Genomic DNA, 17,993 nt, shown 5'->3' on the forward strand with positions numbered 1-17,993 from the left:
AGCAGCAGTTCCTCAGTTTGTGATCAGAGAGCAGCAAAAAGGTGGCTTCACACAGTTTCTGTGGCCTGCATGGACCCATACCGGACACTGGAGGGCGCATGCTAAGGAGCTAACGCTATCCGAGGTTCCTTGCAGCAACAAATCGACAACATGAGAAACTTTCTTGTGGACCTGCTGGAGGTTTTAGCAGCTAGAGCCGTGCATTTTGTTTGCTAAACGTAGCCTCCCAGCTTTACAAAACAGCAACAACAGCATGCTACGTATCGCCACCAACCGTTAGCCGTCGAGCTAAAAGTCCACCAAGTTCATTTGCTTTCTACGGCTGCTTCTGCTAAACTCTTTTTAAAGCAAAACAAACGTGCTGCTGCAAGAGCGAACGCAACAGTCTTCATGCACTCCCAGCGTCCGTGGAACTGAGGCACCACAACAATGCTCGGTGTTAGCACGTTTAGCGGCTAGCTGTTTAGCTGCGTTTGATACGTACCGACTCCCAGTAAAGCTGTTCTCGTTTTCTGTTTCTGACCGAAACGCAGACGTTAAAGACGACGAGTTGACCTTTTCTGAGCTGCTGAAACACAGATTTTATAAGATTGTCGGGTGGAATAGTAGAATGAGCAAACGTTCAGGACTCTCAATCATGTCGTCGATCAAAGAGGGAGAGTCTTCTTCCTGAAGCTGAAGTCGAAGCTACAGAAACAACACCAGAACCGCCTTTGCAGCAGAAATGACACCTTTATTCGTAAAGTAATTCGTTTTTCACGGCGGTTCTGGTAAATGATGTTGGATGAAAATCAAAAAGTGTAAATGCGATTCTGTACGGGATGAATGATGAAAGCGAGAATATTTCCACAACGAAGAGCTGATTTAAAAAAGACATGAACGTTTTAAGGATTATGTTTGCACACCCACGGGACGAGAAGGAACGAGCCCACGGTACTGAAACCAAAAGGAGAACTTTTGCAGGATGTGAGAGTTTGTAGTAAAGTTTGTGAGAGAATCGTGGAAGTGACGTCTCAGCGGCCGCTTCATTCTGTCTCAGGAGGTGAAATTATAAACCGAAAACCAGCCGTTTGTCTTTAGAAGTGAGAATCAGGAGCTTTTTGCAGGTCGGAGGTCCAAACCTGGAGGTTCAGAGGTTCACCGACCTGCTCTTCAGTCTTCGTTTCTGGTTTTGATTGTTGTTAATTATTGGTTTGGTTGTTTATCGGCTTCAGTGGGAGCAGCTCAACCCGAGTCGGGTCAAAGGGTGTGAACTGATAAACTCCTGTAAATACGTTTTTTGTTTTTTTGTTGTCATTTTTGTGTGTTTTTGTGAATTTTAAAGCCCAAATGTTCGGCTTGTAACAGCAACTAAAACATGAAACAGTCTTCATCTGCAGATTTAGTTCATTCTGTGAGTGTTTGGGCCGATCCAGAACTCACCGACAGTCGCTCCCAACTCGTACGAACGTGTGTTTTAATGTCTAAAACCTAAAATGCCCTCCTGTGGTGTTGCTTACATCTAAATATACTCGACAGTCGTAGCAAAGGAAGCGCGTCGCTCTTTGTTCTCGGGTAATGAAAGCACATGAGGCCTCTTGGATCACTTCCTTTCCAAACCATAAACACACACGCACATAAATTTTGCTCTGACAGGAAACAACCTCGATTATAGGAAGACGCTTTTCGACTTTTCAGCCAAATGTGACGAGGACGCCGATGGAAATGGCTTCGGTCTCCGCCGTGGGTCTGCTTCTGCTCTGCTGCTCCGTCCTCGCAGGTAGGCTGCAATTAAATCCTCTGACCGGTCCTGTCAGCGCCAGCAGTAGTTTACATTTAGAGGGTTTTGGGGACGTTTAAATGATGTTTTTTGCTTCCATTCAGCAACACTCGGTGGTTTGTCTTTGATCTTTTTAAACCAAAAATCCTGTCTAAAAGTTGTGTTTTTGAATTTAAAAGCTAAAACTGGGGGAAATAAATGTGACAGTTTTGTCGATTAAAACAGCGAAAAGCCAAATAGATTCGATGCAAATGAACCTTTTACAGCCAAAACAGCAGCTTTACCAGACGACACAATTTATTAGAGCCAGAAACAATCGGAGCCGAGGCGTCGTCTTGCTTTAAATGGTGATTTTTCATCGAAATCGTTTCACCGAGAGCACGAGGGAAACGTTTCGGGAGCGTTTCGGTTGAGCTGCAGTCGGTGTTCACACAGAAAACGGCATCGAAGCAGCGAAACGGGCTGAAAATTAGTTCTTTAAGTGTTTTTAAACGCTGTGAAAAATGTTGATTCCAGTTTTTATTTATCCATAAGAATCACAGAAACTCGACTCTTTGGGATTTGTGTCGTTTTAAATGTTTGATCTCTGAGTTCTTTCTGCTCCTTCGTGGTTTTATGTTGCAGAGAAAAATGAGCCACAGCGAGTTAAAATGAGAGAAAAAACACACACCTGGAAAATACTTCGTCTCATTTTTATCTCGTCGTGGGATTTTGTTCGGCGTCATTTTGTCACTTTTTGCGAATATTTTTGTGTTGATGAAGCATCTTTTTGTGTCATTTTTGTCCCTTTTTGTGTCATTTTTGTTTTATTTTTGTCTCTTTGTGTTGCTTTTGTTTGGGGCAGTTTTTTGCCTAATTTTTGTCTCCGTCCCTTTTGCATCTTTTTCGGTCCTTTTGCGTTATTTAAGCAGCGTGTTGTGTCATTTTGTGTCATGTTCGTGTCATTTTTATCTCTTTTTATTGTTATTTTTTGCATTTTTTTAAATCTTCATTTTTGTCTTTTTTACTTTTGAGTCATTTTTGTGTTATTTAATCATCCTTTTGTGCCATTTTAACATCTCTACAAGTCATTTTTGTGTGAATTTGATCTCTTTCCATGTTTTTTTTGCATTTTCTCTTTGCTTCATTTTTGTCTCTGTCACTTTTGAGTCATTTTCATCTGTTTGTGTTGTTGTTTTTTTCGCATTGTTTTCAGCTTTATTTTTGTCTCGGTCACTTTTGCATCTGTTTTTGTCATTTTTATGTCTGTTGGTGTCATTTTTATGTTATTTAATCATCCTTATGTGCCATTTTGGGCCTTTTTTGTGTCATTTAAACACCTCTCCGTGTCATTTTTGTGGCTTTTTGTATCATTTTTGTGTTATTTTTATCTGTTTGTGTAGTTTTATCGGCGTTGGTTTTAGCTTTATTTTTTGTCTCTGTCACTTTTGCATCTTTTTTTGTCATTTTTATGTCTTTTTGTGTCATTTGCACACCATGTTGATGTATCTCCATATCATTTGTGTGCCTTTTTGTGTACCTTTCGTGTTATTTAAGCATCCTTACAGGTCAGTTTGTCCCTTTTCATGCCATTTTTGTGTCAGTTTTTTCTATCTTTGTGTTATTTTTTTTGGCATCTTTTTAGCTTGAGTCTTTTTGTGTCGTTTTTGTGTCATTTCCACATCGTTTTAACGTCTCTCCGTGTCTTTTTTGTGTTACTTTAGCATCTTTTTGTGCTTTTTTTGCCTCTGTGTGTTGTTCTATCGGTATCTTTCTGCTGCAGAACGCATCTCTGAGTTCTTTCTCCTTCCTCATGGTTTTATGTTGCAGTGAAAAATGAGCCACAGTGAGTTAAAATGAGAGAAAAGCACCTAGAAAACATGCCGTTTGTCTCTTTTTGTGTCATTTTTATCTCTTTGTGTTGTTTTTTTTGGTCTTTTTGTGTTATTTAATCATCCTTTTGTTTCATTTCATGTCGTTTTCACATCTCTACGTGTCATTTTTGTGTGTTTTTATGTCTTTTTGTTTCGTTTTCACGTCATTTTCACATCCCTACACGGCCGTTTATGAGGGTCGGTTCCTGCTGAGGCTCACTGACATGAACAGCGTCTCTATTTACGAGCGGTTTCTTGTCTTTCAGTGTCTTTTCTACATGAGTTTTGCCTCCTTGTTGCCGTCATTTTAGCCAAAAGCTGTGATTGTGACTGAAACTCTGTCAGAAGTTCATCAGAGCTGGACAAAAATAACGAGCCGAGTTCAGATGAAACCTGCTACCGGTGCGGAAACTTTGGTTTGACATGAGGTTGCAGAGGACAAATGTGCAGAAGCGCCTGAGCGATGGTAACCCGCAGAGAACAGAAAACAGGGTGACAGAAAATAGCACAGAAAATGGGCTTTGTATGAAATAATATGTAGAGCAAATATGACCAAAGAAATGTGGGTTTGCTGCACAAATACAAACTAAACGGAGGTCACATAAACCTGAAGACAAACAAAACGGGTCCGTTTCTGATTTGAAATGTTGAAGCTGCTGCTCAGAGTAAAGAAACAGCGAAATAAAAGCCAGCGCTGTTTCATGCAAACAGCGCGAAGCAGTCGAAGCTCTGCAGAGCAACAGTTTCTGTCTCCGGTTTGTTAAATGTCAGAGTTGATGCGAGCTCGGCCCTGTGGAGGTGTGAAGGTGGGAGGAGGGTTCAAACACAGCAAGCCTTCACACGTCCTGGAGCTGCTGCACTTAATCGTCAGGAAACCCATTAAACAAACTCTGAGCAAAAGCACTGAAGTGAAAACAAAGCACTCTTTATTTTGAGGCGTTTTGTTGAATCCTGTCAGAGTTCGTTCTGTTGCTTCTCCCTGAACTCATGATCACACGGAAAAAAGATAAATGTCAGCAGTTTGACTGAGTTGCGTCACTTCGTTTCTGCTCACTTTGACGTCTCAACATTTCTGTTTTGTGCTCCCTGCATGTTTGTTGTCGGTTTTGCAGCCGTCCTCCGCTGAGCGTTGCACCGCTGCAGCCTTTACTGAGAATCACCGACAAAAAGCTTTTTAGTCGCCGGCTGAGAGAATCCACGCTCTTCCTGCAGCATGGCGGGCCTCAACGGGCCGTGAACCCGCATGAAAAGCTGGTTTCTGCAGCTTGTTAGGTCGGTTATTTTGTCCTGAAGGGACGATTAATAACGGATTCATCCTGGGAAGCTTTTCTCGGAGGAAAGCAACAACAGGGATGATCTTAAAACGTCGACTAGCTGACCTGCAGACTGATAAACAATCAGAGTAAATCATAAAAAATGTTCTTATCAGCAACAGAAACCCAGCGATGAACTGTTCTTTTTTGGTGCATCTTCAGTCTGTAAATCAAACAGTTTGGTACGTTTAGTTTCACAGCAGTCTGAATCCTGCAGGAACACAACGTTTAGGATGTTTTCACTGAGACTGTAACAGTAACTGAACCGTCTGAAGTAGTTTGTGGGTGTTTTGTTGCTCCTGCTTCTCTTTTTTTTTTCTCACCGATGCTTCATATGGAACCAGAACGACCACGAAGGCCGAGAGGTCTTCTGTTGGTGTGAAACATGTGAGAAATAAGACAAACGGAAAGCTAAAGTCTGATTGAAGAACTTCAAAAGAAACCAGGAGTCAGCCGATTTTACTGACACATGAAGCTGAGTCAGAATAGAGCAAAAACTTGTGATTTTGAACTTTAGCTGATTTTCCCAAAGTCAGCACGATCAGTTCAAGTTGTGAAGCTGGAAACAGAGTTCCTGATTTTGATCATGTGACTGTTGGTCTCAGAGTCGCTGATGGATCCACGTTTGCACCGAGGAGCTCAGATGTTTGTGTTTTTTACAGAATGTGGTTTTGGCAAACGATTTATTTATTTTTTTGCAAATTTTCAAATGAGACACGGAGAGTAAATATTTAAACGTACATTGAGGTCATTTTGCAGAGATGATGAGTTTAAGGACCGTCGGAGAGTTTAAAGTCCAACAGCTCCGTCTGATGAATGCTGTAATTTGATTTCTTTATATGATTGAGTGTCACCTTAGAGGCTCTTTCATTGGTGCTGACCACTTCATGAGGCGATCTGACTCATGTGTGAGACAGATGAGTGTCAGGAAAAAGGCTGAAACGTCAACTTACTGGGTTTTTTCCAGCGACACTGGAAATTATTAACCTGCTCTTTATGAGATGGTACCTCATGCACCGTTAATTTCCTGTGGGTTCCCTTCACAGGAAATGAAACTTGGTCAAAGTTGTTCTGCGATAAGAAATCATCGATCTTATAGAGAAAATAGTTTTTATTTTTTCCTGCATCTGCACCACGACACCTCACAAAGATGTCCATTCGCCTCAAAGATTCTTATATATTTACAAAGAAGCAGTGGGGCTGGAGTGACTTTTAGTGCATGAGCAGGACTTTTGGTGCACGTTGAGCTGTTTGCGGCTTCTGGGCTGAATGTGGTCTGAGCAGGCAACAGGATGTCGCGTCACCGTCAAGACTTGTCTGCAGGACGACTGCACAGTTTCATTTCGCAGGCTTTTTTTTTTTGCACTGTGTCGAAGCACACACACACACACACACACACACATGCACACACACACACACGCACACAGAGGAGCTTAAAGGAAAATCAACCTCAGATATGCAACTGAAAAGCAAACAAACATGCAAGTGACTGGATCAGATAATCTGATTTAAAGTAACGGCTGATTGTCTGTAATGAAGGAAGCGTTCTTCTTCTTGTGCCTGACGACGTGTTGGAGACACCAAAGCTCAGCATCGTGGCCGTTCGTACATTCATTTCGCCCAAGAACCAATAAACCAGTAACTCTAACCAGGCGGCAAACTGAACAGCCGTGTGTTGGTTACCGGCGGTTTCGCTGACTCTGCTTCGTGTGCAACCGCCGTCGTTTGATCTGAACAGAATAATCTTGTTTTTGGTTCAGAGGAAATTGCAAACAGACCGATGTCACCGAAGCCCCGATCTTATTCCCAATACCGTTTGTTCAAAGCATCAGAGGTGAGGCTTAAATATTCAACGCCGACAGACGCGAGGGAGTTTTCCTCATCTTGAGTTGGCCGGTTAGTTTGTTAAGTGTCGGTTTCACTCGGTGTTTGGATGCGTCAAATAAACCAACGCTTTACCGCCGACTTCGTTAAAGCGTTTGTTCCAGATGGTTGTTTAAAGGTGTGTTGGACTAAAAGGTTTTCCCAACAACAAATGGCAGCGTGTCACGATTTGTTGGCGATGGTTTCATTTCAGTCTCCAGAGGATGAACCAGCTGGTTGCTTTCTCCAGACGGACGGTCGTTGGTTTTTCCTGTTTGTAATGACACCTGCTGCCACTAGAGGCCGCTGTCGATGCTTCGGATTAAAAAAATAAAATAAAATCTCAGAATTTTGCTCTATCTTGCGAGAAAAATGTGATGAATTCATATGAGATTGTTGTGGTTTTGGTGGCATAACCGACTGCTCACTTTGTCGTCTGGTTCTTCTTTGTTTCGTAGATTCTGAGGATGCTTGTGACCAATATGCCGCCGCTGGGAAGGACGTCACCATACCAATGAAGTACAAGCTCTCAGAAAAGTTTAAATGGAAATTTAATAGTGAAGTAATATTCTACAAGGCAAAGGACAGTATTATCGGCACGACCAACTATAGTGTTGATCCAGACGGATCCCTGAAACTGGCAGCTGTGACAAAAGACAACGAAGGAATCTACAAACCGGAAGTTTTTGGAGCAGATGGAAAAGCCCTCCTGAATGTGGAGGGCATTCGTTTGTGCGTTGTAGGTACGAACAGACTCTAAGAACATCTCACATTGTCGTACATTTATGTCACTGTCCATCTCTGTCCGTGAAGTTCATCTCTCATGTCTTGATACAGTATTTTTTTTAAAAGCAAAATCAAATCTGCTTCCCTCAGAACGTGTACGGAAACCGAGCGTGATCCAGAAGTGTTCAGAGAAAACAGTGGTGTTTACCTGCACCGCTGCCAAGGTGAGAACACTTTCTAGACATTTCTGTGGAGTGGCGTCGGACCACGTGGCCTGTTTTCCAAATTGCTGACTCATAGTTATAACTAGGGACGAACAATATATCGGCGACCACATCGGTATCGGCCGATATTAGTGTTTTCTCCCATATATCGGTGTCGGTCTGATGATTGTCTAACATCAGCGCCTCCGTCTCTACATTTAATGTCGGTGCTATTTCACAGATGTTTTTTACTTAAATGCTCCTGGACTTGAACGTTAAATGCTTCTTTTGAGTAGTTTTCACGTTCTCACGTTTATACTCATTTTTCAGTGTGAACAAAAATTGAATATCGATATCGGTTATCAGCGATATCAGACATGTTAATATCGCATATCGGCCATAAATTTTAGTATCGTGCATCACTAGTTCTAATGTCTGTATCCTCCCTGTAAAGCCAAGCGTGAGCCGACTTTAGTGTGACGTGGTGTTCGGTGACGTCGGTGCTGACGGTAGCCGAGGCGTTTTACCTTGAACTCACGGATTTAAAGCATGAGGTGATGACATTTTACATCCAGCGTTTCCAAAGTCCGTGGATGTGAAACTCGAAAAGCCCTGAAAAGTCTTGAAGTATGAAGTAGAACTTGTTTGATGCAATAAACGAACAAACCCTGAAACACTCTGACTGTTCTTATCTCAGCCGCTGTCTGCAGGTTGTTGGAAGCAGTCATAGAAATGCGAGCGTGTGATCGAGTCCACACCTTTAAACAGCTGTCCAGGTGTTGTCCCTAAAGCCACGTATTCTTACTGTGACTTTTGTTTTTTTCCCCTACAGGGAGATGCGCATGTGAAATTTGAATGGCTTCGAGATAATAAGGTGGAGGCGAAGACCCCGACTCTGACACTCAACACCCCAAAAGTGGAAAATCAGGCGTTTATTTGTAACGTTTCCAACGAGGTCAGCTCTGCCGTCAGCGACCCGATCACTCAGAATTGCTACAAGTCTGGTGAGCGTTCAACCGAACCATGAACAACAATCGGTTGTGTAAACGTCAGTAATGCCAGATTTAAGTGCAGTTTTAATAAACCAGCTTCTTAATAACAGACGTTTCTTGTCCTCATGTTTCCTCCTGCAGGTTTGTTGCCTGATAGTTTATTTGGAATTAATATCTGGATTATCGTCGGCGTAGGAGCAGGTACGTTTGGTCTTCAGTGGAAAATACAGCAGCGTCTTTAACGAGATTGATGAATTTATGGTGTGTGGCTGAAATATCCAGGAGTTAATCTCGACGATGTGACACGTGAAGTTATTGTGACTCATCCTCATCAGGTCTCGTTGTGCTGCTGATCGTCTTGGTCATTGTTTGCTGCATCCGGGCCAGACGGACGAAGCGTATGCGACTGAGGGGTGAGAGCTTCATAATGAACAGAAATATATTTGACTGCACTGACTTCACTGGAGACAGTTTGAGCAAATGTGAAGCTCCACAGTTTCTATGCAGCACTTTAGGGTGACTTTTGGAGCTCCCCAAGGCTTCGTGTTAGGCCCACTGTATATTGTTCATATCTACGTGAATTATTTAATTAACCGTTTCGGTTTTGTACACGTGTGTTGCTGTGAAACTCCTAAAGATTTGAAGTGAAGAAGCCAATATTGACTTGAAACTCGTAATCACAAAGAGTCAGACCCTTGGTAGGGACAAGTCGCTTCACAGAGGTGTAAAAGGACACAAGAAGATCAATTAAAAGTTAGTGAAGCAGAGCTGAGGCAGTAATCAGGAGGTCTAGAAGGAGCCACAGTGGCACTGATCAGGGCTGCAGTGGTCGTCCAACTAAAACAACGGCACGTCAGTGGGAATCAGAGCTTCTGTTTAGGATGTCGGCCTCTATCTACGGTGGGTTTGGGATTGAATATCGCTAAAGAACATAACAAGGAGGCTGCTGATCGTTGGGGAGCACATTCTTTGGTCAGAAAAGATGAATTATTTGGGCTCAGATGGAGTCTGTTTGGTGTGAACCTGACCGGTCGGGGAGATGACGTTTGTAGATGAATGTCTGTGGATGAAGAAGCTTAAAGAACATTCCATCCATCCAAAGCACTAAACCACACCAGAGTTTCTGTAGGAGTTTGTCGCCTTAAAGAGAGCGACTGAGCAACACAACCCCAAAAACAGCCTCCAAGGAACGTCAGAGTCTCCTCCAGGCTGAGAAGAAGTCCAACAGTTGTAACAATTGGAGGTTTGAGGCGTCTGTATTTTTAATTTAACATAAGAGAATGAACTTAACTGTTGAACGTAGAAGTGCAGAATCCGACCGAGCGGTGACAGAACTCTAATTCATCGTCTGATTCGTCGCCTCTGCAGATGAGGAGGAGCTTCGTTTGGAGTTCACCAACCCAGACCAACAGCAGCAGTGCCACCATCACACCGACCGCCACCAGCGCCCTCACCAGCACCAGCACCAGCACCAGCACCGCCACCAGCACCAGCAGCAGCCGGCCGGCCACACCGGGCCTCGGCAGCACCGCACCAAACAGAACCGCAGCCAGCCGCCGCAGACCAGAGCCGGCGAGCCGCCCAACGGGGTCCCCCAGCCCAGCCCCCGGAGGCCTGCACAGGTGGGTTAGCGTGGACCTGCACCTGGCTGAGGGAAGCCTCTCCTCAGCCGCCTGACGCTGCTCTTTGTTCCCTCCAGGCTCCCAGGCCGCCCAGCGACGAGCAGCCGCCTCCTCTGCCTCAGCCGAGGAAGAAAACCCCCAGGAAGGTGTGACGTGAGTTCAGAAAGCAGACGTCGTCTTCTGATCCCCACACTGGACGTCTTCCCCTTTTTCAATCTGTGCTTCTGTTCCACCGACTCAGCAGAACTCCACCACAGCTGCTCCTCCGTTGCATCGAAATGCTTTGAAAGTCAATTTGAGCAAAACGTCCTGGTGGTGTTTAAAATCCTAAACGCTGAACTCAAACTATTAATCTGCACAAGCTCCACTCAGGAGTTTCTTCTGTGGAGAGAATCCACCAACAAACCTGAAGAACCTGTGAGGTTTACAACAACGATCAAACTTTAAAGCCGTCACTTCAAACTGTACTTTTTCTAGAGTTTTCCTTCGTTTCTTTGTACTCGAGTAAATGACAAATAACACATAAGTACTCTCCAGTGGAAAACATATCGTGTATATTATAGAGAATCAACAATCAACCGAATGTGAGCTTCAAACTTGTCTGATGTTTAGATCCTTTTCCTGCTGTTTTGACTTTTCCCTGTGACACGTCAACCAGGTCATTGCGAGTCATTCCACATTAGCAGCAGGAACAGTTTGACATTTTGGGGGACGAAAGGGGTCCAGGCCTTAGCGTCTTAGCTTAGCATAAAGACTAGCAACAGGGAAGCAGCTCGATTAATTCTATCGGAACCTCATTTATTAATAAGTTGTATGTAGAAGACGACAGATGCAAGCCAGAATTGATTACTACTAATTAAAGAGAGCAATAACCCGTATTTGGAGCTGGTACGAGTTTGCAGTAAAATGCAAATCTGAAAATCTACAGCAGCACAACTTCCGACAAAAAGCTTTGTTGAAAAACGCCAGACGGTCAAACGCTAAATCAGAGATGAATGAAAGCGCTGCTGCTGCGGATGCAAAGATTTTCGTGACGTTTCCAGGCAAGTTAGCTTTTAATGCTATGCTAAGCTAACTAAGTAATGAGTGTTAGCTATCTGCTCACCTAGCTTAGCGATAAGCACCGTCAGGGGGAACTAGATGAAAAATTATAACGATAAAATGTTTCAGTCGATATCGTTAACTATGCATCATTTTATTCGCCTTTTTTTTTTTTTTTTTAACGAGAACCGTTATTAATTTTTATGTTAATACAACAATGAAAATCGCTAATAAATACTCGTAAACACAATAATCATCTGACCTTGAAACCTATTAAATATAACGATAAAATATATGAACTTACAAAGCAGAAGAAGAAGAAGAAGGTCACGGTGTCAGTAAACGTGTCGTAGATCAGCTGCAGTACCTGGTTGTTCCACCAGGTGGAGTTTAGCTCGTAAAGGGGGCGCCATGACAAAGACTTCAGGGCGGCTTGACTAGAAGTAAAAAATGAGAAGTGACGTAAAATAATGAGGCTTGAATAGACGAGTACAAGTTTAGCTCTGTCTGCATTTTGAATTTTATCAATTAACCTCTTTGATGATTCTGTCGCAGCCGATTATCGGTTCACAAAATTAGTTGAAAGCGTGCATCCCAGGTTGTATCGATCGGCTTTCTTATTAGTTTTAATTAATCATCCATCGCAGATCACGATGTTTTCAGGCCCTCAGTCCGCTCCTCAAGATGCCAAACCGTTCATTTTAACTGCAGCTTTTATCAACTGTTTATTTTTGTTTGTTTGTTTGCTGCCGACGAGCAGCCAATGATAGCGAGTTATATTTATCGTTGTGTCACAAAGACTTTAATGCAATTAGACGTGGTCTACAGAGCCTCCGACGTGGGCTCTTACTTCCTGTCCAGCAGCTGCCTTTAATGTGCGTTTTACAAACTATTTTTATCCGTTTCGTTGGAGGCGGGTTTCAAACTATGTGTCATGTGCGTTGTGTTTTGCTCGTACGTCGTCCTCCAGCCTTCTAATTTAACATTTACTGTGTGTGCTGTCAGCGGCAAACCGTCACTGTAACCTGTCTGTGTTTTAAATAAACTCTGTTAATTGTGATGGTAAACTTGACTCTGCGTCTTTTCGCGGCTGCAGCTCGCCGGTTTCCAGGTCGAGCGGAGCAGGCAGATGGTGTTGGTACGTGTCGTTCACATATCCTGTGTGTTTTTGCTGAAAATGTGTTTGTGGTTTTCGCGCCGAGCTTCGTCTGAGAGCGAGATTGTGATCTGGTCGCTGTGTGTTTTCCTGTTCTCGCAGCTTCATCCTGACACAAAACGACCGATATCTGCCGTCTGCAGCCAACGTTTCTGCTGCTGCTGCTGTGACGCAAAGTCGTTTCATTTCAGGGGGTTTTGTGGTATTTTAGGTATTTTTTTTTAGATATTTTAATATTCCCTGTGAGTCTTTGCAACCACTAACGTATTTATTTTTACACCTTTTATTCCGTCTTTGTACGGTTGAAACCAGAAGTTTACATACGCTGAATAAAAATGCTTTGTTTTTCTCACCATCTGACATTAACTCAGACTGAACGTTTCCTGTTTCAGCTCAGTCAGGATCACCAACATTATGTCTACTCACGAAACGCCAGAATAATGAGAGAGTTTTTTACTGCTTTCTTCAGAGTCAGAAGTTTCCATCCATCTCCTCAGTATCTGCTAGCGTTGCCTTTAAACTCTATGACTTTGGGTCAAACGTTCTGGGTTTCCTTCCACAAGCTTCTCACAACAGTCTGATGAGTTCTGGCCCATTCCTCCTGACAGAACTGGTGGAACTGGGTCAGGTTTGTTGGTCTCCTTGCTCCACTGATGTTCTCCAGGATGGAGATCAGGGCTTTGTGATGGCCACTCCACAACACTGACTCTGTTGTCCTGAAGCCTCTCTGTAGCTAATCTGGCGCTATGCTGAGGGTCATTGTCCATCTGAAGACCCATTAGTGTCCAAGCTGTAACTTCCTGCTGATGTCTGGAGATGTTGCTTCAATATCTCCACATCATGTTCTTTCCTCATGATGCCATCTATTGTGTGAAGGTCACCAGTCCCTCCACAGCATGATGCTGCCACCCCCGTGCTCCACAGCTGGGATGGTGTTCTCAGGCTTCCAGCTTCCTCCTTTTTCCTCCAGATGTACCGATGGTCATTAAGGCCAAACAGTTCAGGTTTAGTTCTATCAGACCACAGGACATGTCTCCACTGATGAAGCTCTTTGTCCCTGTGTGCATCTACAAACAGTAATCTGTCTTTTCTATGGTTCTTCTGGAGTGATGTCTTCTTCCTCTCTGAGCAGCCTTCCAGCCCATGTCGGTACAGGACTGGTTCCACTGTGGATAATGACTCTCTGACCAGCTTCAGCAGCATCTTCACAAGGTCTTCAGCTTCTGTTCTGCACATTTCAACCAGAACACTTCATCTCTGGACACAGAACCGTCTCCTTCCTGAGCCTATGATGGCTGGACATTCCCATGGTGGTTCTACTGATAGAACTGTCTGAACAGATGAACGTGGAACCTTCAGGCATCTGGACCAGACCTGTGGAGGTCCACAGTTCTCTTCCTGGTATCTTGGCTGGTTTCTTTAGATGTTCCATGTTGTCACCAGAGGAAGCAGTGAGTTTGAGGTGTGCCTTAAAATACATCCACAGGTGTCCCTCCAGATAACTCAGATGTTGTCAGTTAACCAATCAGAAGCTTCCAAAGCCATGACATCATCATGTGGGCTTTCCAAAGAGAAAGTCATAAAAAAGTCTCTTACAAAATTCTCTCTCTCTCGTTATTCTGGCGTTTAGCAAATAGAAATAATTTAAACAATCCTGACTGACCTGAATCAGGAAAAGTTTAGTCTGATTTAATGTCAGACGGTGAAAAAAAAAGAAAAGTTTTTATGTCTTTTTATACAGTAAACTTCTGGTTTCAACTTTTAATTTGGTCGTTTTATTTTAGAGTGATGATACAAATATTTTCTGGTTTCACGTATTTCCCGTCTGAATTTCCTGAAGCTGGAAATGATGAAACATTTCTCAAGAAAATATGAGCCTCTGTAGAAACGCCAGAACGAAGGCTGGTGACTCAGCAGCTCCCGTCTTGTTTTTACTCACCGTCAGCTCGTTTTTCGCTGCAGAATAAAGTCCTGTGGAAACAAACAAGGTCCTGACTGGAAGCAGAGAGAAGCCAGACGTGTGGTTTGTGCAGTTTAAAAGCACAACATGACGTTTTACAAATGCCATAAATCAGAAAAACATACAATGAGAGTTGAATTTCTTTTATTATTTATTTGACAAGAATTCATAAAAAGCTGTAACAAACATGTGCAACATTTTTTTTTTAACTTACATAAATATTTCACTGCTTTGGGTTGATGAAATATTACATTTCTATTCAGATTAGACGCAGAAAAGTTGATTCTTTCAATTTCTTGCCCCTCAGAAATAAAGTAATTTAAAAATAAAAATAGTCCTTCAAAGCAGCTGTTGGGTTTTGTTTTTTCTTAATTCAGTTTTATTCAATTAATTCTGATTATTGCTTCTTTATTTATCGCTTCTGCTTCTTGTTTGTGTCATGATCAATGTGTATTGACTCGTTTCGTCCACTAGATGGCGCCACAGTTTTTCACAGTGAAGGGTTTAAAAGTTCAAAACCACCAGTTTGTTGTTTTTTTTTTTTACAGTTATAACAACAAAAAAAGAAAACTAAAAATAAAACGAGTGCGAGGAAGTGACTGATATTATGATCTAATGTTTTATATTTAAATTCAGCTGCAGTCAGAGCCAGAGTTTGTACTTTCTAGTCTCATAAAACAAGTTTATTAAAATCAGTGGTGAAGCTTTTCGGTGGAGGAGCGCCGTCTGCAAACGACCTTTTATTTTAAACTAGAATATGAGAAACATCAGCTGTTCACAGGAATGCACATTGTTCTACCTGTGGAGGATGTTCTGATCTAATTTAACTCTTTTAAGATTTACCAGAGCTAAGTTTCAAAACCATTCATCAACCTTTTGTCAACATTTACAGGATCTGTACAAACTCAACTTTCTGCTGGTAGCTCCGATCACGTCGTAAATGCTCCGGTTGGACGACGACTTTAAAATCTCGAGACACACTCCACCGTTACCGTCCGTGTCGACACTGAGCGCGCTCAGTGTGACGTCGTCGTGTCGTCTTCTGCGCATGCGGGACACTTTTGGGTCGAATGAAGTTCACAAAGTCACATTTAATTGGAAATGTAAAAAAACTCACACAAAAATCGGATTTCACAAAAAATCTGAATCGACCATTAAGTCTGAACGAAGCCGAACAGCTTAACGATCATCATGCTCGTCAATTCGCGCACTTTAAAAAAATGTCTGGAGTCCTGCTGTTCGAACAAAAATGTGGCTCTTCTCTCTTCCTGCTCTGCAAACGACAGCAGCTGTGATCGAGTAGAAGAGGAGGGGAAAGGCTGTGTGACGCTGTCGGGTATTAAAATCACACCCATTATCGGTGTAAAACCTGAAACAACTGTCAGATCTTTGACTTTCTTGAGCGACTGTGACCTTTAATGACCTTTAGTTGAGCAACTGAACCAAATCCGAGCTTAAAAATCGAGACATTTGAAAGAAAAATCGCCAAAAATAAACCATTTTTACGAATCCGATTCTGTGAAAAACTAAAAATTCTGCACTCCTCGCTGCAGCCGTGAAGTCGGCGGCGGCTCGGCTGTGACTAAATTCTCAGGCTTTCTCAGATGAACTGCAGGCAGAGTTAGAAAATCAACTTTTAGAGACACTTCTGAGCTCCCTGTACCTCCAGGAAGGATTGTCGTGTTTGCATCGCGGCGAAAAACGAACCACGTGGAAGAAAAACGTCACAGAAGGCTGCACGAGACGCTCAACTAGACCAAACAGCAGAAACACGCACTTTCTTCTGCTAAACAAATAAAGCGTTGTTAATTATAGCGCAGCAAACGAGTGCAAACAAGAAACAGCAAATAAAGACAACATTAATTGGCTTACAGCGAAGATGGGAGGGTCCTGAGAACATCTGCAGCTGCCAATCAGAGCCTGGGCCGAGGTCACATGATCACGAGAAGTTTTGGGAGCGACTTACACGCATCCAGGAAGTGTAGAATTAGTAAACACGCAGGAAATCATTTAAATCAGTTAATAATACAAAAAATGTGAACGTTATTATTAATTTTATTCAAATTTAATATTGTGTGTCAGAACTGCTCTTTATCTGGTAACTAGCAGTGTGGTGGCGCCCCCTACTGACCAGCCGCCACTGATTAAAATACTACAGATGAATAAAAACGGAAGCAGCAGTTTCCAGCAGATTTTGTTTTTATCCCTCAGAAGCTTCTTGAATATTTGAACAAGAGCACTTTAACTACATTTCTGTTCTTAAACTGGGTGCTTCGTGCAGTACTTGTACTTGTAATGGAGTACTTTTACTCTGCTGCACCTTATTTTTAGCCCTCAGTGTTTAGTTTTTGTCTGATTTGAGCAAAGAGTCAAACTCCGAGTGGAACACAAGTGACTCTGCTGATGTCCGTCCTACACGAGACGTCCACCAGGGGGCGTCAGGCTCCACGTTTTCTCCAAACCAAAGTGGGTTTAGCCAGAATTGGGCCTTTAATGTCCAGAATCGTGGATATTTTTAGCGTTCAGGTGGAGAGTTTGTTGGTCTGTCTGCGAGATGCGCCACAGTTTCAGTGTTGGTGTTGACTCTGCGGCCGTCTGAGGTTAATGAGCGACAGACGGGATCGGCTGCTGCAACGCAAACGCTTCAGGACCGGAGAAGGTTTGAACCCGCGACCTCCGACCCGCCCGTCGGCCTCGAATAAACTCTCAGCAGGAGGCCGAGCGGAGCTGGAATGTGTCTGCTTCGCTTGAACAGGGCTGCAGGGGAAGACGTGAGTCAGGTTTCAGGTCTGCCTCAGATGATTCAGTAGTTGTGTAATTATGAAGAAACCTCCGACTGCACAGAGCTGGAGGTGTGAAGTGTTTCAGTCCCGTCCTGCCATAAATCTAAAGAGGCATGTTTACGCTCCCTGTTGTTTAGTTTATGTGTTTGTTTCTCACATTTACAGGCTTTCACCTCCACACTTATTTATTTTCCTCTATGTTAAATATTACGCTCAGTTTGTGTACGTTTCGTTTGTTTACGAGGATTTTCCGGTAAAGCTTCTTCACGCTTCTCTGTCAGAATGAACAGAAGTGAATTAAACCGATCTGCTCATCTCAGCGTCTTTGTTCATTCGCAACACGACACGATGTCAAATAATTCAACATAAAAGGACAGAATGTGACTAAATATGATGTGATGTAGTAGAAAACAGGAGAATACGATCCGATACATTATAATACGATAGATTACTATACGGTACGATAGACTACGATACAATGCGACACAATATATTACAATACAATATGATACGATACATTACTATACATTACGATATGATACCATACATTATACATTACAATATGATATGATACATTATGATACGATACATTATGGTATTATACATTGCGATACAATACACTGCGATGCAGTACGATACACTATGATACGATACATTACGGTATTATACATTGCGATACAATACACTGCGATGCAGTACGATACACTATGATACGATACATT

At 42.8% G+C, this 17,993-nt stretch overlaps 1 protein-coding gene across 1 annotated transcript; it reads left to right on the forward strand.

Annotated features, from left to right (window-relative positions):
• Positions 1-1,608: 1,608 nt before the first annotated feature.
• On the forward strand, positions 1,609-12,439 carry cd2 (CD2 molecule). Its single transcript, XM_008292388.1, has 8 exons — positions 1,609-1,759; positions 7,247-7,531; positions 7,665-7,738; positions 8,550-8,721; positions 8,851-8,910; positions 9,045-9,122; positions 10,078-10,331; positions 10,409-12,439. Exons 1-8 carry the CDS (start codon positions 1,699-1,701, stop codon positions 10,481-10,483), a joined length of 1,059 nt encoding a protein of 352 aa, XP_008290610.1. The 5' UTR covers positions 1,609-1,698; the 3' UTR covers positions 10,484-12,439.
• Positions 12,440-17,993: the final 5,554 nt, after the last annotated feature.

This window comes from Stegastes partitus, unplaced genomic scaffold (assembly GCF_000690725.1).
Source record: "Stegastes partitus isolate 25-593 unplaced genomic scaffold, Stegastes_partitus-1.0.2 Scaffold807, whole genome shotgun sequence".
Classification (NCBI taxonomy): Eukaryota; Metazoa; Chordata; class Actinopteri; family Pomacentridae; genus Stegastes; species Stegastes partitus.

Excerpts from the sequence above, each read along its gene's own strand:
- cd2 (XM_008292388.1), top strand. The coding sequence starts at position 1,699 with ATGGAAATGGCTTCGGTCTCCGCCGTGGGTCTGCTTCTGCTCTGCTGC. Across the intron at positions 7,739-8,549 it reads TTACCTGCACCGCTGCCAAG|GGAGATGCGCATGTGAAATT; the intron begins GTGAGAACACTT and ends TTTCCCCTACAG. Across the intron at positions 8,722-8,850 it reads TCAGAATTGCTACAAGTCTG|GTTTGTTGCCTGATAGTTTA; the intron begins GTGAGCGTTCAA and ends TTCCTCCTGCAG.